This window comes from Cynocephalus volans, chromosome 2 (genome assembly GCF_027409185.1).
Source record: "Cynocephalus volans isolate mCynVol1 chromosome 2, mCynVol1.pri, whole genome shotgun sequence".
In the NCBI taxonomy this organism is placed as follows: domain Eukaryota; kingdom Metazoa; phylum Chordata; class Mammalia; order Dermoptera; family Cynocephalidae; genus Cynocephalus; species Cynocephalus volans.
Window position 1 is genome coordinate 220,909,845 of NC_084461.1, and position 24,510 is coordinate 220,934,354.

The following is a 24,510-nucleotide window of genomic DNA, read 5'->3' on the forward strand; positions in this document are numbered from 1 at the left end:
GCTTTTTCATCACCACATTCAAAATGTTCACGGTTTGGCACAATTCCCTCCTCTTACAGGGGAGACTTGCCTCTTCCAGGGGGAAACTTACACCTGCTGGCCTCCACCAGGGGAAGCTTCCAGCCAGGCTCTCCTGAGTACTCGGTAGGCCCTGTCGCAGTGAGCGCTCACCATTAGCCTGCGGTGCGGGTAACACATTCAGTGTTTTGTGGGTGAAGAAAAGGAGCCATAAAGAAACTCGTTCAGCTTTACGTGGCTGGCATAGGGTTCAAACTTGTCGCTATCTCTGACTCTAAAATTCATGTTCAGTGTGCTCCAGCAACTTATTTTACCTTTGAAATGACATTTTTTAAAGGTGCCTGCAGCTGATAGTACAATGCCTGCTCTACAAACCCTTGCCCACCTTCTGTATTTTCTCTCAAAATACTTTGTTATTCTCCAGTGTCAGCTGGTTACTTTACAGAATAAGTCTTTGGAATATTCCATGACATCACTGTCGTGCTTTCACTCTCAATTCTACTGAACTCCGCCGCCTTCTCTGGACTCCCAGTCGCCTGTGGCGGGCGGCTCACTCCTAGGAGGAGGCTGGCTGTGCGTGGCCAGCCTGGATTTTAGAGCCCACCGCAATGTCGGCCTGGGCGTCTGTGAGTTAGTGAAAACTCTTGCTTTGGACCTGAGGCAGAGCAAGTAAAAGAGCAGGTAGAGGTGCAGGCAGTGAGGGAGGGAAACAGAGTCAAAGGAAAGGGAAAACGGCTGCCTTTCGTGGTTCAAAAATCTGAGAATTTAGTTGATCTTACAGCCGAGAAAGACAAAGGCCAGATGGTAGTGCCCCCTCATATCTGACCACAGAACACACAGCAAGCAAAGCAAGCGTGGACCTTTCCAAAATGTGTATGTAGATGCAGTGAACCCCAGCCGCGAAACACTGCATTCCTTCCCCTCTGGCAGCTTTCTCTCCTTTCACTACGGTGGGAGACATCCCGTGTTGGTGGGAGACATCCCATGTTGGCGCACTTGTAAATGAAATGTATTAATACAGCGCAGTGGAAAATCTTGTGTTGATGACATGCTTATCAAGCAAAATCGTCTTTCACTTTAATGGTTTACACATCAATGGCAAGTCCCATTAACATAACCACAAGAAAATGATTTGAAGTCTTTTCACTTTCAACCTTCTAGCCCTCTCACCTGCACTGGTGAAAAGAAAATCTTGTTACAGACTTTGCTTCCAATAAATTATATGAAATAATGTTGAAATGTGAATTTCAACAATATTTATAATACATAGAGTAAGGACGGTTTTGAAGTGTTCTAAGACAACAGCTATGCTTTGGGAAGGAAGTCGTTCTCACTGAAAGGTCCCCCGTCCCAGCAGGACCTTGTACTAGGAGCACATCTGCTTCTGTGGGGTGGAGATGGGGTAGACGACGAAGGGTGGGCTTAAAAGTTAAGCGCACCAACATCTGAAGGTCCCTGTTTTGCCTCTGGTTCTTTCTCTCTCCTGGTCCCCTTTTCTCTCCATTATTGTTTCCATTCCCGCTTCTTTCTTCATTCTAGTCCTCTTCTGTCTTCTCCCAACATCAGAATTTACAGCTATTGTAGTTGGTGGACAATAAGCCCAAGACTTCCCACGTGCTTGTCCCGTCAGCATGGGCGGTGGGGGCCCTGGAGAAGGTTGGAAGCAGCTGAAGGCAGATACTTCTGCTAAAGGAAGCAAAAGCCAGCCACGCGAGGGCCAGTTTCAACAGTGAGCTCAATGGCTCATTAATCCGGTGACAGGGTGGCCTGTGGGCCACGTGTGTTCTTTGAACTTGCACACACTTGTAAATTGTTCCAAAAACCCGACACTCTTGCTCCCTGCAGAGGGCAGGTGCCGTGGTCCAGCACACACACAGCCCTGGCTCACACGACCATCAGTGGCTGAATTGACTGGTAGAGTGTGAGAACACAGGGCACCCAGTCTTGATCTGTACAGCTAGACATATGCCTCTCTGTGAGGAGTTCACAATCTCGTGGAGCCCTTTCCCCAATTCATCATGCAAAGTAGTTCACAGACGGGGAGTCTATCAAGAGGGAAGGGACCAAAACTCATGCTGGCAACTGGGACAAAATAATAGATTTTCAAAGTCACCAGAGCCTCAGAGACACCCTGCAGTGGGGCTGGGACAACAGCCCTGGGGTCTCCGCACGTGACTTCTGCCTGCCAGTCTGGACCACCTCCTCGGGCGGCTCACTCGGAGATGGTTGTGGAATACCAGGCATACTTTCTGTAGGTCACGGTGCACCTTCAGGAGCTCCAAGATAAACAGCGCAGAACAAAGCTCCCTTGAACTTCTGCGCACACCGAACAGGACACCCAACTCAGCAGCGTTCCCGCTGTGCTCTGGGGGTGGAGGAAGTGAAGACCTGGGTTTATTAGGATGGGGCCTGGCAGCGCTCCAGGCTCTGTGTGGCTGACACCCACGCCCCTGCTCTTCCCGACTCCAGGCTCCGGGTCAGCTCAGCACGGCCCTACCACAGATAGCAGCTCACACTGCTCCGGTTTGCAGATTTTTCTCCCCTCAAAAATGAATACAATATGTATCCTAATCTCAAGCAGATCTTGAGAAAATAGGAGCAGCCAGAGGATTCCTTTGGTGTTATGGTTGTACGGCTTCCCAGACACGGACAGAGACGTGATTTGCGCTTTCCTGGCAATCCCCTGGCCTACTCATTTTTCCATAGACTTTCCAGTTTCAATTTAGGGCTGGCAATGGGAAGGGAATGTAAGACAGATTTACGTGTGTGCTGTGTGTGCATGCATGTCACGTCTAAAGCTCTGGTAGGCACCCCTCGCGGATGCACAAGGGCCGGAGGGCCAGTTGCCTCTCGCGGCGTCCCAAAAGGTGAGGCCGGAAGGGTTTAAGGCAAGAAAAGTGGTGTGATCATTTTTGTGAATTAAAAAATAATACTCTGTGTGTGGTGGGAGCATAGATACATATTTATACGAGGGTACTTCTGAAAGTGTGTGGAAAAACAGAATTGAAAACTAATATGAATCTTTCCAGGAACTTGTTGAAGTGCCTGCACGTGTGTATGTGTGCGTGCGTGTGCCCCATCACCCCGTCTCCAGCCCCGTGTCCCACCCACCTGCCTGGCACATGTTGCATACCTGAGCATGAGCATCCCCTGTCCCTGGATCCTCCACCCGGCCCAGAGCGTGCTCACTTCTGCAAAGAGAAACCAACTCGCCCAAGTTAACACTTGAAACACAGGACCCGTGAGATGTGCAGAGCAGCCTGCTGAACTCATTCCCTTGCAGTTCGCATGGTCTTCTGTACGTCTGAATAAAAGTTTGCCACATTTGGATTTTAAAGTAAGAAAGAATGTATGGGTGGAAATTGAGGATTCCCTAATTCTCAAACAGAAGGGAGGGCCTCATTGTGTGCATTACTATAAATAAATTCAGCCTCCTCCTGCCAAGAAGAGCAGAGGGTTAACATAAAGTATATTTATGGATCTGTCGAACAAAGGCTCCTGCCTTGGCAGCCAGCCTGAATTCGTGAGGGAGGGGGTGGTATATTCAGAGCAACATGGTTTTCCATCAGGGGACTGAGGCAGGGAACACAGACCACCTCTGTCTGGAGATGGATCGGGCGCAGCCAGTAGAGTCTGTAGTCACCATACATTTAACGCTGTTTGTTTCAAAGCCTGGAGCTGGTCCACTGGAAGAGCTTCTCTGGTTACTCTTTGCAGAGGTGTGGTGGGCAGGGTTCCTTCCCCATGTGCCCTCCCTGCTCCCTGCAGCAGATGGACTGGCAGGGCCATCTGCTCTGCTGAGAGGGGAGTCTTCCTCCTGGCTTCCTGCTGCTTGGGGATCTCTTGAGGGCTTTCAGCTCAAGCCTCTGCAGCACCTGTAGCAAAGGTTCCTGATTAAAGTGGACAGGTCGTGGTCCAGGGTGTCCTGAGCCCCAGACACTTATTTCACAGGCCCTGACAACATTTCACAGTACAACGTCTTTAGCCTTGAGGCAGAGTGACTCAGGTGGCCTCTTTCATCCTACCTTTTGCCAGCAGCAGCCACCACAGGTCTCTGTATGAAGGGGATCCCTGGATGCACCAGGAGGACACCCTCTTCATAGAGTGCCTCGTCACCACACGGCCCTGCATGAGTGCCTTTGCACTGGGGGTTTTTTGGGCCAACTTTTCCTCCATGAGTACATATTATACAACTCAAGACCATGTCTGTGCTCTTTTGCCTGGAAAAGGGTCCGTGTGCCTGTCCTTTTTGCATCGCCCTGTGAGAGCTTTCTGATGCCAATCTCTCTTCTTCCCCATGCAGGAAGCCTACGTGATGGCCAGCGTGGACAATCCCCATGTGTGCCGCCTCCTGGGCATCTGCCTGACCTCCACAGTCCAGCTCATCACGCAGCTCATGCCCTTTGGCTGCCTGCTAGACTATGTCCGTGAGCACAAGGACAACATCGGCTCCCAGTACCTACTCAACTGGTGTGTGCAGATTGCCAAGGTGAGTCGAGAGGGAGCCCTGCCCACCGGCATGCACAGCAGGCAGCTGGCTTTGAAGAGCAGGGCAGGTGTTTACATTAAACAGCAAGTGCCTTGGCTTGCTGTGCTTCATTTGTAAGCGCTATGTCCTGTTCCCATATCTTCTGCTGTCCATGAGCGTTTTCCCAACTCTCCTTTGCAGTCTTTTATTCAAATCCATCTGCCTGCTAGTGCCTACATAAATGGAAGTTTATTTGACCTCTAAAATCAGCCTTCTACAAGCATGATGGAAAAACACAAAACCTTCATATAACAGTGTCTACCACAGAGAAGAACTCAGCTTAGTGTGAGACCCACTCAACATGAGTGACCACAGCTCCTGAGTTTTGCAGAGCCCAGAAGTTTTCAAGATTGTTTTCTCTATAATGTTCCTCACAATTTCAACCTGTTGTTTAAATCCAACGTTGTGCTTATTGCACTTCACTGAGCTTTATTTTGATTTGAAGCCGTTCCAGGTTATGGGCAGTTAATTCTGTTCATGATAGTCCTGCTTCGTAATTCACAAGAGAAACCTTACTCTACTGTATTCATATAGCTACAGGGATGAAGTGTCTCTCCCTGGAGAGGATGGAAAACAATGGTTTCTCAAATTATAAAGAGAGAAATGTGCTCTCGAGTTAGTGACAATTTATCTGAGTACTAAACAATTTTCTTTTTGAAAGTTTGAAGTGGAACTACCCAGAAACACTTTGTGGCTGACCAGCAACTAAAACTCCTGGCATTTCCAAAGTGGGATTTACTGACTTAGAAATGTTCTGTGTTGATTCACAAAGGCATGAACTATCTTTGGAATATCTTTGAAATATCTTCAAGGGAGAGGTGGCCACTGCTATGCAAGTTCATTGTGCTGACTAAACCGCTAAGAGGATAAATAAAATTATATCAACCAGGCTAAAGAAAAAAGAAAAAAACCCAGAGACAGCCTAGGGAGAAAACCAGGATAGGACTGGTAGACCATAAGAGAGTTCCCCTGGCCATATATGGTGGAAATGGATTCTCTTCTCCACATAAAAATCTCAGTCTCGGGAGCTTGTGGAGATGTCCCTGCTTAGCAATCAGAAGGAGCATGTCTCCTGACTCCTGACCCGTAAGCTCATGGGGAGCTTTCACTCCTGGGAGTAAGTCAGTTGCTTAAGAAGTATATCTATTCCTTCTGGGTGCATAAGCTAGCTAATAAGTCCCAAAATATATCACATGGCACAGTAATGTCATAAACTGTTCTAATCCAGGAGATCCCATCATCAGTTCAGTGGAGAGAACACTTGTTCTGTACCACACTCTGCCCGTTAAAGCCGTCTCTGTCTGGGAGCAGGAAACTGGAGCTTTCCTGCCTCTTCAGAGGGCAGGGCTCAGTGGGGACTAAGCCGTGCTGTAGACTTGCCTCCACCAGAACCACCTGCCAGCTCCTCCGCATCCCACCTCCTCCCACGGAGTACTCACGAAGTCAGCGCTCACCGGGCTTTTTCACATGGAGGTTTATGAAGTAGGACAGAAGCGGGTCCTGTGCCAGCTTCTCGCTCTGGACTCCTCCCAATACTTGTAGGATGCTGCAGCCCCTGGGGAAATGGAGTCTTCAAGGGTCAAGGCCAGCTGCCCCATCGTGAAGCCTGTCCCTGTGCTGTTCCTTTGTGAACTGAGGTTCTGGGTTGGCTCTTCAAATTCCCTTTAACCTCAGTATGTCAGAATTTTTTCTAGCTGTCCTGTAGTGATTAACAAAAATAAACCTGTTTAATTCAATTAAAATGAAGATCTCAGAGAAGAATCAGGAGATGAGTTTCCCATGAGGCCCCACCGAGGCTTATGCTCATATAGCTTCCTGAGGCGTCTGTGGATTCTGGGAGGTCGTATGTAATATCACGGCTCTCATCTTTGGTGATTGGTTAAAGTATAACTCTGCTGGCACTGAGATGGCCTTTCAAAGTGCCTCGATAGTGTGGGACAGAGACCCATGAACAGAGTTTCATCTAAGTTCAAATGGGTCTAATCTCTGTCCCCAAATTATCTTTGATTTAAGACCCTCTGGCCGATTAGCCATGTGCTCCAGAATGTTTTCCTCCCCTTTCCCAAGGCTTCTCTGAAGACTCATGTTATGGGAAAATATCACACTGTATGAAGCTGCTCTGGTCCCCTAAACCCCAGAGCCTGGGGTGGGGGCAGGGGCAGGGACAGGGGCCTCAGCTGGATTTGTTAAGTTTATACAATGAGGATTTACTTGGTAGCACAAGGCAAAAGTGTTAGATTTTTTTTTATTATTATTTTGGTAACCCAAGCAGCCTTTGGCCCAGCAGGCAAGTTTCACTTGGAAACCCCAGCAGGAGAATTAAGGACAGGGTCTGGATGGTGGTCATGGGGACTCAGAGAACTTGGCACGTGAAGCAGCAGAGCCCGTAGTCATTTAAAAGGCAGTCGTGTGGGTACTGGGAGGAAAGAGGCTTCTATGCAGAGCTGTTTGAAATGGTGGCACACGGTCAGAGCTCAGAACCTTCAGCTGCTGTTACATCCATCCATCCGTTCGTTCATTCATTCATTCATTCATTCATGCAGCGTACCAGATTCTCTGTTAAGCGCTTAGGCAGAATGATAGTGATGGTAGTTAAGTGAAGCTGGAAATGCCTTCTGAAGCCCTCCTTGTGGGTTTAATGAAATATAAAAAACCACAAATTTTGAATAAAGGGAAGGGTTGATGGACCCTCTGTGTGGGTTATCACTGTGGGTCTACAGCACCCACGCAGGGAGGCACTCAGCAAGCATGCAGGGAAGAAAGAGCAAAGGAGAAGGCAAGGGGGGACGAGAGGTGGAGGGACACAGCGGGGCGGGAGGTGCAGGGGTAGCTCAGGACAAGAGGTGGAAGGGTAGCGGGGTGCGAGGTGCAGGGGTAACTCAGGACAAGAGATGGAAGGGTAGCGGAGTGAGAAGGGAGCGGGAGGAGAGGGCACTGGTGAGCTAATGCAGCCTGGAATGCAGTGGGTAGGTCTGGCCAGGCAGAAGTCCAAGCAAAACCTTCCCTTTCTGCGTGGGTAAGGGTTTGTCCTATTTAATGCGCAGACGCCTTACTTTTCGGCAAGAGACAAGGCACCAATGCACAGACACAGTCTACATCCCAGGAGTCAAAGGAGGTGGGAGCCCAGGGAGGGCGTCAGCCTCTGAGGGGAGAACGCAGCAAGGGTGACAGGGAGGCAGCGTTTCGGGCTCTGTTTCTCCTCCTCCCCACCCACCTGCCCTAGATGACGAGTCCTGGTATGGAAGTGCTACTCTGGGGAAGAACCTGCCAGGTCCCCTTAAGCAGACATGAGCCCCGTCAGCCTTCCTTCCAGCAGATATGAGATCTTAGGCGGAGAAACATTTAAATCAAATCACATCTTAAATATTCAGAGCTTTCTAAGTAATATAAGGGAGAAAGGGGACCAGTCCACGTGTACATGAGACATTGGACACAGTCGTTTAAAGAAGGCCTCAAAAATGGCTCTCAAAGACTAATTCTTGACAGTGTCTTTGTGAGATCCTACTTTCATTTGATAGCTGGTTTTGTTCTAGAAAGAAAGATTCTTAAATTTCACTCTGATTTGCCAAGTCAACTAATAATTTTCACCTAATATCTGAGCAAGAAGAAGCAAAGAATTTGCTAGAAAACGTGGGAATATGTCCTTATCTACAGGTCTTCCCTGAAGTTGCATTATGGAGATCCCTTCATAGCTACAAAAACACTACAGCAAAACAATTGGTTAAACCCGTTCATTTCCATTTGGTGACTTCAGCGATCATTTTTGGGACCCAGTCTGTGCTGGAGAGTCCACGAGCATCAGCTGTAAAAGAAGTTGGAAATGTGGTCCAGTCTCCCGGAGGGAGAGGAGGGTGCATTTGTAAGCAAGTGGGAGTGAATGTGGCACAAACAACCTAAGACGTGTGCAGAACTGGACCCCTCCCCGCTCCTCCTGCCTCCCAGCCTGGCCCTGCACGGAGAAGGCAGGGGCTGCTGAGCTCAGGTCAGCAAGCTGGAGCTTGGTAAGGCCCCAGGGAGCTCAGCTCAGCTAGGCAGGCGTCTGTCGAACAAAGAGGAGCAGCAGACACAAGTGAGCCTGTCTGCCACAGGGAGGAAGGCATGTGTGACAAGGACACCAGGAGGCTGTGGCCAGGGACCATAATTCAGGGGTAATATTTCTAGGAATTCACCATGTGTTGGGCACTGAGCTAGCTGCTTCCCAAGTATTATTCTTTTCCTTACTCCTATAGCAGCGATTCTGATTGCAACAGCATTTGGAAGCAGCCAGGGAGGTGGTGGGGAATGGCACCGTGTAAAAGTATGCTCAGTAGCCACGTGGTTTCAGTAAGAACAAGTAAAACAGTGGAAAGTAAGACCGGACAGAAGTCTTCTCCACCGGTAGAGAATCATGTAAGGTAGCCTAGGACAGCAGGCTGAGAGCATGGCTTAAGAACACAGACAAGTGCAGCCTTGCCGCAGCCTCGCCTGGCAAGGGGCATTGTCAGGAAGGTGAGCGCAGGCACGGGGCACGTGGGCAGCTCCAGGGCCCAGGGCTCAGCCTCACAGCAGAGCTCTTGTCTGTCACTGTCTTCTTCTGCTCAGGACTTCTTGCCTTGTGATCTGAGTAACTAGATGGAGAAAAGTTAATGATCATCAGCAGCTAGTTATATCCTCATTTATTGTCACTGACGTTGCCCAGATTCAAGTTACTGTGACCATTAGATGAAGTACAAAGACAGACTCAAACATAGTCCCTGACATGGAGCAGTGCGGACCCTCGTGTGAGCAAGACACCAGCCTCAGGTGCAGAGCACCATCCTCTCGTGGTGCTGGGAGTCTCATGAGAACCCACTCCTCACTGCAGGGCCCCTGTGTTTCAGGGCATGAACTACCTGGAAGACCGGCGCCTGGTGCACCGTGACCTGGCAGCCAGGAATGTGCTGGTGAAGACACCACAGCATGTCAAGATCACAGATTTTGGGCTGGCCAAGCTGCTTGGAGCTGAAGAGAAAGAATACCACGCGGAAGGAGGCAAGGTAGGGAGCAGTCATTTTCCCGACCTCAGAGACCGGGCTCCCTCCTGTTCATTGTGTTCTCCAACTGATATAGGGGACATTCACAGAACACTCTGGGTGCAGTCACAGCAGCCACCACTGACACCTAGGTCTAGCCAGGGTTGTCTTCTGGCTCTGCAAGTCGGAGCTGCTTAGGAGCAGGATTTACTGAGGGGGAAAAACAGCTGGGAAATGTCACAGCTAATTTGGTGGCACACTGCTGTCAAGGATGTCTCAAAATACAAAACCTCCCCCCATTCCAGGAGCTCCCATGGGTCTCTGTGGCTCATACCTGGGGCTACCCACAATGGAACTGGCTCCCTTCTCTCCTCCTGGCTTGGGGCTTCTCCAGGGACTCTCACACTAGTGAGGGGTGCTCATCCCCCATCAGGCCCTCCGGGTGCCTTGCCACACCAGCTTCACTCTGACCTGCTCGGCTCCAAGCAGCCACCCAACACCCTATTATGCAGGCCCCTGAAAATGCACACAGATGGGGGTAGGTGGGACCATGGGGCACAAACAGGGCCCTTGCTCACAGAACAGCCCACGCCCAGAGGTCCTCAGCTGTGGCACTCACAGAACCGAGTCTGGGGCCTCCCGCAGCATGCCTGTTCTCTGCCTGATTTAAAATCTCCTTCTGCAGGGGGAGAGCACCGGGCTGCGGGGCCCAGGCGGTGGGGGAGGCCTGGCTTGCCCACAGCCATCACTCGTAATTATCCCAGCATCATTTGATTATTTTCAACAGAGGGAAGCTAATAGTTGTCTTACTGCGTTATCTTCTGTCATCCCAAGGTGCCTATCAAGTGGATGGCTTTGGAATCAATTTTACACCGAATTTACACTCACCAAAGCGATGTCTGGAGCTACGGTGAGTCAAAATCCTGAGGCTGATGAATGTGCACTAGGCGCAGCTGGCTGTCGTCGTCTGTTAATGTACATTTCGTGCTCTGACACGCAAGTGCTTTCTTTCAAGATGACTGATAATAACGTAATAGCTGCTGTCTGTAATACTGAGAAAACGCGACAGAGGAAATCGAGTCTAATTGCCATACCAAATGTCACCGGAGACATCGGTGAAGTGTGCGGCAGACAGGGTCACGGGACGGAGAGAGGACTCAACTTAGGAGACACCTCTGCCCATGGAACCAAACCAGACTTGACCTTTTGTGTGACTTTGAAGTGAACCAAAGGGAGATGACAGTCGAGGTCCCTGGGGAAGAGTTTCCCGGCAGAGCAGTGAGGCCGTAGGATGAACTCGCTCGGTGGCTGCAGTTTCACGTGGCGAATAGTGGTCTTTGTGCACCAGGGAGAACATGCTCTGTGAGCGTGTCTGTGGGGAATAAAAGGGAAATATGCGGTCACTGTCTCTCCTGTGGTCAGGACCACCTGCCCAGGATGTGACTCTATCCCCCTTTCTGAATCCCAGCACAGCTGTGCACAGGCCGCGCTCCGTCTTCACGGGTGCCCGCTCCTCCCACCTGCACGGTCACCTGTGCTGCCTGCCACACTGGGTCCTCGGGTGTCACCAGCTCTCTACAGAAAGGCTGGAGAACACCTTATCTACTGCCTGTCTTCGTGGATTATCAGGTGCCCCAGCCACTCACAGCCACCCCACCTCCACAGAAGTGTGCGTGTGGGGAGAGCCACACCGAAAGGAATTCCCAAGAGGAACTCAGTCATCACAAAAGCAAATTATTCAGGAGATTGTCCATTGAGTATTTTTTTCTTTGTCCTATAGCATTATTAGGTTTCTAATATTCCCAGTATAAATATATATGCATTTAATTTCATGAGTCTTTATCTGTAAGCTTTATGAAGGCAGAGATCTTTGTCTGTTAATGAATAAGTAAACTTTGATATGTACCTGTGAGGTGAGCTGCCTCCATTCATGGGATAGGTAAGGAAATGAAGCTGTTCTGATGCCTCGTTATTTCCAGTCATTTTCAAGATAAGTCTCCTCTCCAAGAGGAACCCCTGGGTCCTGCCCCGACCACTCAGGGACGGCTCAACTGTAGTTCCAGCTGGTCTTCTCTCTTCCACTTTGCACTGCTCAGCTACGCTCCAGACAGTGGCAAAATACGCTCCTAAACCATATCAGACTTCTACTTCTCTGCTTAACATCCTTCTTTGGTTTCCCAAGTACGTTGAAATAAACCTGAACTCCCAACTGATAAGGTCACGAAGGATCTGCCCCTCCACCCGCCTCCAGGCTCCCCCAGCCTGTGCCAGCCCACAGCCCACCCTCGCCCACACTCGTCCAGTAAGTGAAAACTCTCTAGAATTCAGTGACTGAACACCTGTGAGTGATCACCACCAGTATCAGAAACCAGCATCACTGCAGTGGTCGTTTTTCATTGGTAGTTTATTTTGTTAGTCATTATAACCTGCTGGCCCTGGCAGTTCACTGGAATTATTCTACCAGGAGCCTGAATTTTTAGTTAAAAAACATGTCCTGTTATTGCACTCTCTAGTCTCTAGCAGTGGCAAAATATTCATTGTAATCAATTAGGCACCCAGTGTGTTCCACTAAGGAGTTAAAAAGAGAGAGAACTCTGCACGTTACCTTCAATCCCGGCATGACCCGCCGCCAGTTACACACGCTCCCTGCTCTCTCACCGCTTGTTCCCAAACCTAAAAACTCTGCCTTCCCACGAGAATTCATTGTGCATGTTTAAAAACCTACTTAAGTAGGAGTTAATGGACTTCTTAGATCTGTAGAGGAGACGGCCTTTCACCGAGTGCATATTGACTATGTGGGGGCAAAGGCCACAAAGAGTCCGTCTTCCTGCCCTGGACCGTTGCTCCTTCCCCTGTCAGACTTGCATCCTATACATTCATTTAGGTAGCTTGGTTTTGGAATGGTTTCTGGAAAACCCAAGCAGGTCCATCGTCATATGTATCCAGAGGCCACTTCTGAAGAGAACAGGAAGTAGGACACACTGCCAGTCCCCGTGTCCATGACCCCTGCCCACGGAGTCCGGGTGGGAACAACAGGCCCGAGGAGAACGCAGGCTCCCTCAGTGTGTGCTCACGGAGACGGGGGGACCATCAGATGCCGGGCGTCTGGAAAACTGATCTAAAATCATCACTGCTTTGATTTGTGTTCATCATGATAGTTGATGGATTTTGTGAGGTTTTCATGTTTATCGAAGGAACATATGCTCCTTTGTTTCCAACCTTTTTATTATTTAAAAACATACAGTTTACAACCTTTTTCAGAATCTCCATCTTTGCACTTCCATAGGTGCTGGTCACTTAGGGCAAGTGTAGGAGTGTGTGACTCCTGCCTCATCGTGTAGTGACACTCAACGTTATTAGAACTGTCATTGCCATCTTTATTGTTATCACTAAAGTTTTACCATGTATTGGTCAACTTTTTGCTGGGCATTGTGCTCAACATATTATCTTGTTTGATCCTTGCAGCCATCCCATGAGACAAGTACCGTTATTATCCCATTTTATAGAGAGGTAAACTGAGGCTCCCAGCAGTCAAGCAAACTGCCCAAAGCTATAAGAGCTATAGACACATAGGTTTTAAGCACTGAGAGTGTTAACCAACAGTGATAGCTGCAGACAAGGTGCTGTGCTATTATTGACCCAGACAGTGACACTTTTCTTTGCTGGTTTCCTTCTCTCAGGAGTCACTGTCTGGGAGCTGATGACCTTCGGGTCCAAGCCTTATGATGGAATTCCTGCCAGCGAGATCTCGTCTGTCCTGGAAAAGGGAGAGCGCCTTCCACAGCCGCCCATATGCACCATCGATGTCTACATGATCATGGTCAAGTGTGAGTGACCGGCAAAGCCATCCACACACACCACATGGCAGGACCTTGGCCCTCAGATTGCCTTGTGCTTGGACGGGTGCTGTGGCTCTCAGCCACTGATTCCCTGGAGAAATGCCACCACATTCTTTAAGGCAGGACACTAGTCCAGAACATCCATTAACACCCCTGCAAGCCTTCTCCTGAAAGCACATGCTCAGCTCAGCGACCTGACATTTGCCCGTGTTTGGCAAATGTCACATAAAAAGACAAACAAATAAAATCAGTCTGCATGAGCCTTTACCCCAAGTTACTCTATTCTCTGGGTTGCCTGATGAAATACAGAGCCACCCCACATGGTGAAGCCTGTTTCCAGAGAAACTGGATGTTTTTAAATGCCTAACAATTAACCACGAGGCTAATAGGATCAACATTTCTGCTTTGACTTAAATCTTTTAACCATGTATTTATGTGAGGTCTTCTGCAGTTAGCATTTAAAAATTTTAATGCAAATTAGTGTGTAATTTGGATCATTTCACCAGAATCACAAGTGCGGGAGGCTCCAAAGGTAACACTGCACATGTGATAGCATTTGCATGAGAAGGTGGCGTGGGGACTAAGACAGAGCCATATTAGTGTAAATACTAATGCCTTTTGAAGTTTAGATCACAGAGCTAATCTATTTTAACTTCCTTGGGTTAGGCTGAGGGAGCTGGGATCCCGAGAAGTCACATGATTTGTATAAGGTCACATAGCAGTGTGGCCTAAAATAGCTTGACATCCTGCTGATGGAAAATAAACATGAACCCTGAAGAGGCATGAGGATTTTCAGTTGATAGCTGTTTCTCCTCCTTGCTTAATCCAGATTTAAATTATTGTGCAATCAGATTTACTGGCATGGTTAACACCAGTGTCCTGCTAAGGCAAGCCCTGCCTGGGGCAGCCAGCCCTCTCGCTTGCAAACAAGTGTTTTTTACTGAGTGTGCAACGCAGTGAAAGCTCCAGGATGGGGAGGTCCACCCGTGTTCCTCGCAGCCTTTACGTTTCTCTAAATCACCTCTGGTTTCCAGCCTGAATGGCTGTTGAGAGTGAATATCCATGAGGACTCTGACAGAAAGCCTGGACACCAGGCCCTACAGTCAGAGGAATCCACAGAGCGACAGCACAAGGGACCCCTGCCAAATCTCTCATGGGGACTGTGCAGGGACACAGACCCTAAGAAGAGCAGACAGAACAATTAAAGGACATTGTTTTTACTTTGGTCCAAATACATTGTGTTGTCATGGTTTCAACAGTAACTGGTGCTAGTTTGCCAAGACAGAAAAGTATCACAAAGATTAGGTTTCTTCATCGTTTATTTGCCCAGAAGGAGCACGTCGTACACGCCTTCTTCAATCAGTGCTGTCTTTATCGTTTCATCCGGGGTTCTAAGTGTGCTGTTTTTCCCATTCCTTCCCCAGGCTGGATGATCGATGCAGATAGTCGCCCCAAGTTCCGTGAGCTGATCATCGAGTTCTCCAAAATGGCCCGAGACCCCCAGCGCTACCTTGTCATCCAGGTAGAGACTGCAGTCTACACCTGCACTGGAAAGAGCCCCTCTCTTAGCAACTTAGGGCTCTGTGCTTCATCCTGTGCCAACACGGGTCACCTTGTAGACCCTCCAGTGCACTGAAGCGAGCCTCAGTTAAGGCACAGGCCAGATGGTAAACTCAGTAGGGTTCATTAGTGGTAACCGCCCCGCTCCATTTCACCATCCCTGTCATGTCATACCCAGATAGGGCTTCCCACACTCATTCCACATGTCATTTCACATTTCAGTTGTCAGAGACTTAGCTTTGCCTCCTGCAGAAGCCAGGCTTTGTTGTCAACATACCAGGCTTCAAATCCCAGACTCTCCACTGAACTTATCAACCTATCTCCTGACTTAACATGGGAATCACAAAAGCCAGCCTGCAGGGTTGTTTTAACTACTCAGTAGGAGAATACATGCAGAATGCACGGCATGGCCCCTAACGGTACAGGGCACACCCAGCGAGTGGTGCCGCTCCCCTCCCTGCTCCCACCCGAGCTGTTTGCATTTCATGCAGAGGCCTTTAGACATCAAAAAACTCTTTAAGTTTTACTCGACGGCACCCACACGCAGTTTGGGGGAAGCAGCTATACTTCAGAGAGCCGGGGGGATTTTGTTTATAAGTAGATAGCAAACATACAGGCACCTGCTGGCAGCAGACCCCTACCCCTATAGCCAGGAAGTGGAATCACATCTCGTGGGCCTTTCTGATGGTCTCAATCTCTGCACCAGGGGGATGAAAGAATGCATTTGCCGAGCCCGACAGATTCCAATTTTTACCGTGCCCTGATGGACGAAGAGGACATGGAAGACGTGGTGGACGCTGACGAGTACCTCATCCCCCAGCAGGGCTTCTTCAGCAGCCCCTCCACATCGCGGACCCCCCTCCTCAGCTCTCTGGTACGAAACTTTCCTCTCTCTCCCTCAAGCTGTGTCCAGTTTGAACAAATTGAGTTTTGGAGAAAATGACAACCATGTAGTGGAACTCACATAGAGACAAAGAAATAAATTTTGGCCAAATCGTAAAGCCAGAATCAGAATGAATCAAGTAAGTGAATGAATCATTTTATTGTATTGCAATAATTTGATTATAATCCTTTTAGTTCTGCTATTGCTAAGGAACAAAGTTAAATTAAAATTAAACCTAGTTTATCTAGAGGTAATGTTTTTGGACAAAAATCAAGCACCTTCAAATACATCCACTCCACGAGACCCCCCTGCTGCATTCGGTGGGGTGGGGGAGAATGTACGAGCCCACCACGAGTAACTTCTCTGTTTCTTTTTCAGAGCGCGACCAGTAACAATTCCACTGTGGCATGCATTGATAGAAATGGGGTATGTATGAACACCTTATAAACTAAAATTAAATAACAGTTCTGTATTGTGGCTCTATTATACACAGAGTATGTCCAACTTAACCCAAATAATCTTGATTTTTCTTCCTGTATGGTTTTTTCCCTGGGTGGTTTCTTTGATCCCACCCTAAGGCCAGCAATTAACTGCCACACATCTCAGTGACATTCAAAGTGTGGTTCACAGACCAGCAGCATCAGCATTGCCTGGCACCTTGTTAGATATGCACATTCTCGGGCCTCTACCCCAGACCTACCAGACCAGGATCCCTGGGGTTGAAGGCCAAAAATCTGGGTTTGAACCTGCCTCCCCAGCTGATGCCGATGCGTGATCAAGCTGGAAGCCACACTGCAGTACGGAAGCCGCTAGCCACATGTGGTCACTTAAATTTTAATTAAAATGATATAAAATATAAAATTCAGTTCCTCACACATTTGAAGTATCCAACAGCCACAAGTGGCCAGTGTCCACCACACTGAAGAGCACAGATAGAGAGCATCTCCGTCATGCAGAGAGCTGTGCAGGTCAGGACTGCTGGCTGGGGCCCTGCTGCCTGCCTGTGGTCTGCAGCCAGCAGCACAGGCCTCATCTGGGGGCTTGTCAGAAAAGTAGACTCTCGGGCCTCACCTCAGACCTACTAGATTAGAATCTCTTTTTTAAAACGATCTCAGGTGGCTTTCATACACATTGAAGTTTGAGCAGCCCTGATGAGAATAACCCTGCCTAATTTCCTCCTCAGCAGAGCTGTCCTGCCAAGGAAGACAGCTTCTTGCAGCGGTACAGCTCAGACCCCACTGGTGCCCTGACTGAGGACAGCATAGACGACTCTTTCCTCCCGGTGCCCGGTGAGTAGCTCACTCCAGGCACAGCTGTGCTCCTCAGCCTCCCGGCCCCAAGTGGCAGCAGCTGTGCTGCATTCCTGGGTCCCCAAGTCAGCTGAACCTGAGATAGAGACTGGCAAACCCACAGGTACGAGACAGGCAGATGTAGAACCACCGAGCAGCACAAGATCTTGTGCTGAGCTCAAGCTGTGTCTAGGTGGTTTGCTGTAGGTTTGTTTTAAGAATGCATTTACAGATTTTACAGAATTTGGAGCAAACAGCAAAGATATACATGTGCGTGTGTGTATGTATATGTACACAACAGATTCGGTAGCTGTTCTCTCTCCTGGCTCCATTCCTGTCCTATGAAACATGTGTTTTCCTAATCTAAGCTTTACCCCCAGATGCTCCCAACCTGCTCACTCTCTCACGCACACCCTCGAGGCAGGCTGTGCTCTGAAAACTTTAAATGTGCAAAAGATGCCTGTGCTCCTTGCTTTGAGAAGTGCAGAAGAGGACACAACTTACTCTGCCGCAACAGCACGAGGGTCTTCTCCCAGGGCTATCCCCCACCCCCATCATCACTTGCCTCGTTCAAGACACTTGCAGGGTTAAAATGAGCCGTGGGATCCTGCTCTAGACGAGGCTTGCTGCTTACCACACCTCTGATTTCTTTTCCATTTCAGAATACATAAACCAGTCTGTTCCCAAAAGGCCTGCAGGCTCTGTGCAGAATCCTGTCTATCACAATCAGCCTCTGAATCCCGCTCCTGGCCGTGACCCCCACTATCAGAATCCCCACAGCCACGCAGTGGGCAACCCTGAGTATCTCAACACCACCCCATCTACCTGCGTCAACAGGGCCTTTGACAGCCCTGCCCACTGGGCCCAGAAAGGCAACCACCAAATTAGCCTAGACAACCCTGACTACCAACAGGACTTCCTTCCCAAGGAAGCCAAGCCAAATGGCATCTTTAAGGGTCCTACAGCTGAGAATGCAGAATACCTAAGGGTAGCACCACCAAGCAGTGAATTTACTGGAGCCTGATCATGGAAGAGAATATCAGCCCTAAAATTTCCAGACTCCTCAGCCTCCCAGGACCAAGTCATGGCACCACCCCAGGCCTGATTGCCACGACCATGTCAACTCTAGGACCCGGGACCAGTTTTGCCATGTTTGCTCCAACTGGCCCCTCTTTCAAGCAGCAAGTGCCCCCACTTGAATGCGCTTTGGGAAGTTGCAGGTCCGTTCCTTTGCCCTCAGACTGTGAAGTTTCCACAAAAAGGCACCCAGCAAGAATGCTGTCCATTTGAGCAGAAGTCTGCCTTTTGGTGAGGTGCATTTGAAAAAAAAAAAAAATAAGGTACAAGGCATTTTATTGTTTGGGGATCTTTGTGGGTTTTGTCACTATTGATTTTAACGGGCTCTTCTGACGAGGAAGAAGCTTGCTCATAGCACCTGCGACACTGAGTTGATCCAGGCCCTGCTGTGACCAAGGAGTACAGCCACAAGTCTTCCAGCTAACTCTTCATTCCACTGGCTCTGCTTCGAGACGCGTCCACTGCAAGACAAGAAGTTTGTGTCCTTAGCAGGCCTGACTGGGACTGTATCACATTATGGCAGGTACGATAGGATAAGCCACTTTGTCCCTTCCTGGGCAGAGAAGAAATGGAAGGGGTAGAATTCTTCCTCCGACTTGCTTTTGTATAAATGATACCTACTCCCCACTGGTTAACCAGGGTTTTCTGCATAGGAGCATTAGACTTGCTTGTTTATTTTCCATTCCATTGTTCTGAAACTTAGTGCACTTTCCCTGTGGCTGTCATGACGTTGGCCAGAGGAGACGGTACATCAGACAGTAACTGAGATCCAGCCCGTATCTGATTCCTTGACCTTCAGACCTGTAGCCTGTTATTAAGATGGAATACACACACACAAATTGTCATTTTGCTTTTAAATTATTTATTGACTCTGATTAATTAGAGCCCCACAGTTCTGTTATGAAAATATGTGATATTGTCCTAGTGGAAATAAAACCACATCCAATTCAGTTCCATTACAGTGCTCTTATAGCAACTATGCCAGCCTAGCAAAGGTACTAAAAATATAAAAATAAATAGGACATAATCCCTGATTCTGAGAAATTCACAATTTAGCAGAGGAAATGGACTCATAAATCCTAACCTTAAAACAATATGCTAAATGCCAGACAAGACGTGTCAGTTGAGCACTGTGAGAGCACAAAGCAGGAGGTGGCTTCTACCAGGAGCCCTGGGAGGTCCTGCAAGGAGGCCACATTGGAGCTGGGCCTCACAGACTGCCAGGGGCTCCACCACAGGGACATGGCAGGTGCGTTCCCAGCAGAGGGAGCCCGACCCGCCAGGAAGGCATCTGCCAGAGGTGTCCGCTAGTAATCTTGTCACCCTAAGAGCCTGGGGGTCTGGCTTGCAGCACCCCACGTTTTCCAAGCATTGCATCCCCACTGAGGCTTTCGGGCTGTCACCTTTGAGAATGATTAGTGAGAGGATCAAGAACATTTCTAGGAGTCTGAGATTTTATGCCTTTGTCAGGAAACTACTTTTATTATTTATTCACCTCAGCACATTTTAGTCAGATGTTTACTGAGAACTGGGAAACACAATGAGTCACACTCGGCTGTCTCCTATTGAGAAGCAGATGATTGATGAGGGATGGCAGTTGTAAGCCAAGTTATAGCAGTTAAATCCTAGTATTTTTATAGTTTGAAATACTTTACTATTGCACAATAAAACAGCAAAAACTTCAAGCTTCCTTCTCCTTTATATTTCAATTTTCTGGCATAAAATCTAGTTGCTAATTTCCATTTTAATATTGGGTTTCCCAAAATGTTCTCACTACATCTGTCCATGGAGGCATGAGGGGCTTGTGGAAGCTGCAAAGCCACAGCCCCCTCTCGGGACCCTGGCAACTGCTGTGGGCGGGCCAGGGTCCCATCATGTCTACATCACAGCCCCTACTGGCCTCATTTCAAGGCTTGTACTCTGTCATCTCGGATCCTCCTCAGTGACGGCCAGTCCCTAATGCTCTCCAGACAGCCCATCTGCTGTTTCCCCCTCAGTTCCTAAAAGACCTTCCCCCATGGCCCCAGCCTCAGACCTGGCCTACGGAAACAGTTCACGGGAAAGTAAGACTTGGGGTTCACATTCACCATGGGCTGTGGTCCTCGCATACATCTTCTCATATAATCTCTAAGGAGTCCCTGTAATTATACTCCAGGAAGTAAAAAAGAGATGAAAACTTGCAATGAATTTGAGTTACCACTGACTGTATAAGTAGGAGCACTGTGGAGGCGTCACGTGGACTACCAGCTGATGATAACAAAGCTCAGGAGTTGTCACAAGTTCTTACATTTGTGCTTTAGCCCTGCCTCCCCCCATCCCAAACTGCAAGTATGAACCCACCATGAACACAACAGCCACTGGTTCTCGAGCTTGGCAGACCTTGGGAATCCCTTGGGTCCCATCCAGAAACACTGATTTTTCTCAGGTGCAGCCTGTGCCCAGGGACTTTTTGGTGTGCACCACAAGTTTCCAGAACACCTGGTATAGAGACTAGGCCTGAGAGGTGAGCCTCATGGCAGGCTGGGGGCCTCTGGCTGCACGTCTATAGGATGAAATGGTCGTGTGATGGTGACCTACCAGCTCACCTCACTGCAAAGAAGACTCGCCTGGGGACCTTAAAAAGAAAGGGTCTGTGGTCCCTGCAGACCAATTCTGTCAGAATCTCAGGGGCTCCCCAGGAGACTATAACAATAAGTGTTGAAACCCTCATCTCCAGGGTCTCCTTCAGGTGTATGAGGCTGCAAGTCTATACCATGTCCCCAAGTCATGGTAGAATAAAAGAGCCTGAGTAGGGTAGATTCCCATATGCAGCAAACAGAATGGTTTGTAGTCACTGATATGCCTGAGACTTGGCCACTAGTGGCCATTCCAAAGATGTCCAATTTGTTGTCACCAGCAGTTTATCTTGAAAGCTGCGAATACCCAAATCTGAGCCTTGATAAAGCCTTGGGACACTGCATTTTCTAAGTAGATTATAAAAATCAATTTCTTCCCTCCCCCTCATGAATGAGTTGCTCCCTCTTAAGCGGCAGCTATGACATTGCCCTTAATGTCTACTTTGCATTTCTTTCTTGTGATAAGCACATGTTTTTTATCACAATATAATGATCTGTTTATATTTCCTTGCCTGGGGACTGTAAATCCTTACTGAATAGAAATCCCTGCCTCTTTTACCAGCCACACCTGCCATACATCTTGGAACTATTAAAAGACACATTCAGACAGGACTTTTAAATGTAAATCTATTTTTATAACTTTTTTGTGGGGGGTATTGTCCTCTTTATGTAGCACTGAACTTTGTAAAGTATATTTTTAGGAAACTCATTTTCTACTAAAGGAAACAGTTTACTTTAGAAAGACTGCAACAGAATCAAAATTTGAAACTGAAATCTCTGTTTAAAAAGATTAAATTGTAGCAAGAGAAGAGTCTTTTCTCTCTTATAAAGAGGTACAACTTCATTGCAGAGCTAAGCTAGGTCACTGCCATGGTGAAAAGGAGAATCGTCATTCTTATATTCACACAACTAGAAAAGATGGAAAGCACATTTAGCTTAGAATTGGCCTGGAGCAAGGGCCAGCCTGTGGCTCACTCGGGAGAGTGTGGTGCTGATAACACCAACGCCGCGGGTTCGGATCCTAAATATGGATGGCCGGTTAGCTCACTGGCTGAGCGTGGTGCTGACAACACCAAGTCAAGGGTTAAGATTCCCTTACCGGTCATCTTTTAAAAAAAAAAAAAAAAAAAAGAATTGGCCTGAAGCAGGTACAGTTGAGTCTGTTCAGGGCACTGTTAATGGAAAGTGTATACCGTACTCTGATCATCTATCAATATGACCCTATCAGTGTAAGAAAAGCAATAATACAGCACTTTGCTGGTTTATGTATACTAGTCTGACTTCAATGCAGATTATTTTATTTTTGTATTTACAGTTGATATGCATTTACCCCTATAGACTAGAAATACGTGGAGAGCCCTAATAATGTTCAGCATGTTTTGGTTATGCAATATATCGATGAAATCCATCAACAGTCTTACCAAGTCTAAGCAGGGCCACCCTAGAGAAGGGGTTCTCAGCCTGGCTGCACAGTGAAGTCACCTGAGGAGCTTTTAAAAATCTTCAAGGCCAGCTGCACTTCAGACCAATTAAATACATACAAGTCTCTAGGGGTGAAACCCAGGCATTTGTACTTTTTAAAGCTCCTGAGGTCATTCCAATTTGCAGCCAAATTTGAGAACCACCAGCCTAGGGATTAGCCACAGGGACTGGGACTTGCTGGCTATTTCTGCAGGTGTAGGTAACTCCTGGGCCCAGAGGACTCAGCATCTGGTACAGATTCAGGAACCTGGAGAGTGTACAAGATGCTTGGTCAAGAAGGGAGAGTGTCTAACCAGTCAATTAAAAGCAAAGGAAATGGGAAACAGGTACCTTTTTTCTAGTTCTCTCCACGAAAGGTGGACTGGCAATAAAATAAAATATGTATTCTTGCTGCTTGTGCAGCTGACATCATTGCCCTCTTTGAGCAACCAAGCAACCTTTATTTCCGGGGTGGATGAAAACATTGACCTATCAGTTACATTACAAAAGGCAGACTTCAAGTGGTTTGCATAAGTAGTTGGAGGTCTTTTATAAAAACGAAAATCCAAAAAGAGGATTATTGCTTTAAGAAACACTTTTTTATACTTTTTTCATAACTTACACCTGGATAAAAACTGAAGTAGCTGGGTTTTTTGTTTTGTTTTTTTCTCCCATCCATATCTGCACAGCCATACTGTGTCCTCTGAGGTCGAAAATCTGCCCTGTCTCAATTACCAGCAGAAGTACTAATAATCTCCTTCCTCTCACCTAGCAGACAACACTACAGGAGAAAACTTAAATACATACATTTTTCGATTAATTATTTTAAAACAAAAACCCTATTGACCTGATTTGGCTACGAAATAATCTTGCTGTATAATATAATCTCTTGGAAACGAAGAGATCCTGTGGATCTGATGGCTGGTATTAGAGGTGATGATGGAACTAACAACAGACAGCAATAACTTCATGTTAGAAACATTCTAGCGATAGCGTTCTAGCTTCTAATATGGTACATTTTAACCTTGTAAAGTTTTGCAATGATGAAAACAGTATTTGTACAAATGAAAAAAAGCAAGATTCTCTTTTATGTGGTTTGTACTGTTGATCAGAACATGTTGATTGTATACTGAGTATTAAAAATTAGATGTTTCTGATTCGTTGTTCTTTACTCCTAAATTCCTTATAATGATAATATTGTGTTCTTTGCTAACAATGCAGTGTTGGTGTTATTAGTCACATCTGACCGACTGTAGGTGTTCTTTCCTGATAACTTTTTAAAATGAATAAACTTTATATTGGGGGCAGTTTTAGGCTTGCAGCAAACCTGAGCAGAAAGTACAGGGAGTTCTCACGGCCTGTCCCGGTGCAGGCACCCGCTTTCCCTCCCTGCCACCAGCTCTCCCTCCCTGCCACCAGCTCTCCCTCCCTGCCACCAGCTCTCCCTCCCTGCCACCAGCTCTCCCTCCAGGGACACCTCCTAGTTTTCCTCCTCCACAGAGCCAGGAAGGAATTCCCTGATGGAAGGGATTTTTCCAGGGCAAGCCGAGGTTCTGTTTCTTCAGAGCACCGAAGTGAGCAGAAGCGTGTCGCGATTCTGCCGAGTCGTCGGCCTTAGCGAGCTCCCCTCGTGCTGGCCGCCCGGCCACCAGCCTCTGTCCCCGGGAGGCGGAGCCGTCGCGCCCCGCGGTCACTCCCAGCGCGGGGGCGGCGCGAGCTGCAGGTGGAGACGTCAGCTGTAGTGGGACCAACGCCACCGCCACCGGGAAGAGCTCCCGAGTGCTGTCAACACCAGTGTCTACCTCTAGATGCTTAAACAGACCGTGAGCGAGGAAGGCGTCCGCGGTGGCTGCAGCAACCGAGCGAAAGCTCCCCTGCTGCGGAGGGGACGGCGGCGGGACGCGGCACCTCTGGCCTCCTGCGCCTCCACGCCGCCCCCGGCAAGGCCCCCTGGAAGCCTCCCGAGCACACTTCGGTGTGTTAGGATCAAAGCCTTCAAATGGAGGTTTAGCCCCATATAGCGAAAGGCAAGTTTCAGCAAATGAGCAAACGTGGGCAATGTGACAGGGTACTGGCCTTCCTGAAGCTGAAATGTCCCCCGAGTGAAGGCCGTGGCTTACAGTCCCAGCTGCATGACCCTAGCCTCAGGGCAGGCTGACCAGCACCACAGTCCTCTCCCCGCCCCCATAATTCTAGCTGAAGCTCAGTGTGGATGTTGCGGCTTGAAGAGATTTTGCCTTTGGGCCAAG

General features: G+C 48.2%; 1 protein-coding gene across 3 annotated transcripts in view; it reads left to right on the forward strand.

Annotated features, from left to right (window-relative positions):
• Nucleotides 1-23,387, forward strand: part of EGFR (epidermal growth factor receptor) — a 176,676-nt gene extending 153,289 nt beyond the window's left edge. For 2 of the 3 annotated variants that reach the window (XM_063088058.1, XM_063088060.1), the window contains exons 20-28: nt 4,322-4,507; nt 9,406-9,561; nt 10,372-10,447; nt 13,218-13,364; nt 14,801-14,898; nt 15,643-15,810; nt 16,198-16,245; nt 17,003-17,108; nt 17,771-23,387. In XM_063088058.1, the coding sequence (XP_062944128.1) occupies nt 4,322-4,507; nt 9,406-9,561; nt 10,372-10,447; nt 13,218-13,364; nt 14,801-14,898; nt 15,643-15,810; nt 16,198-16,245; nt 17,003-17,108; nt 17,771-18,132 (1,347 nt within the window). In that variant the 3' untranslated portion in view covers nt 18,133-23,387. The remainder of the gene's footprint in view (nt 1-4,321; nt 4,508-9,405; nt 9,562-10,371; nt 10,448-13,217; nt 13,365-14,800; nt 14,899-15,642; nt 15,811-16,197; nt 16,246-17,002; nt 17,109-17,770) is intronic. The other variant, XM_063088059.1, reaches the window with a different exon arrangement.
• The last annotated feature ends 1,123 nt before the right edge of the window (nt 23,388-24,510 follow it).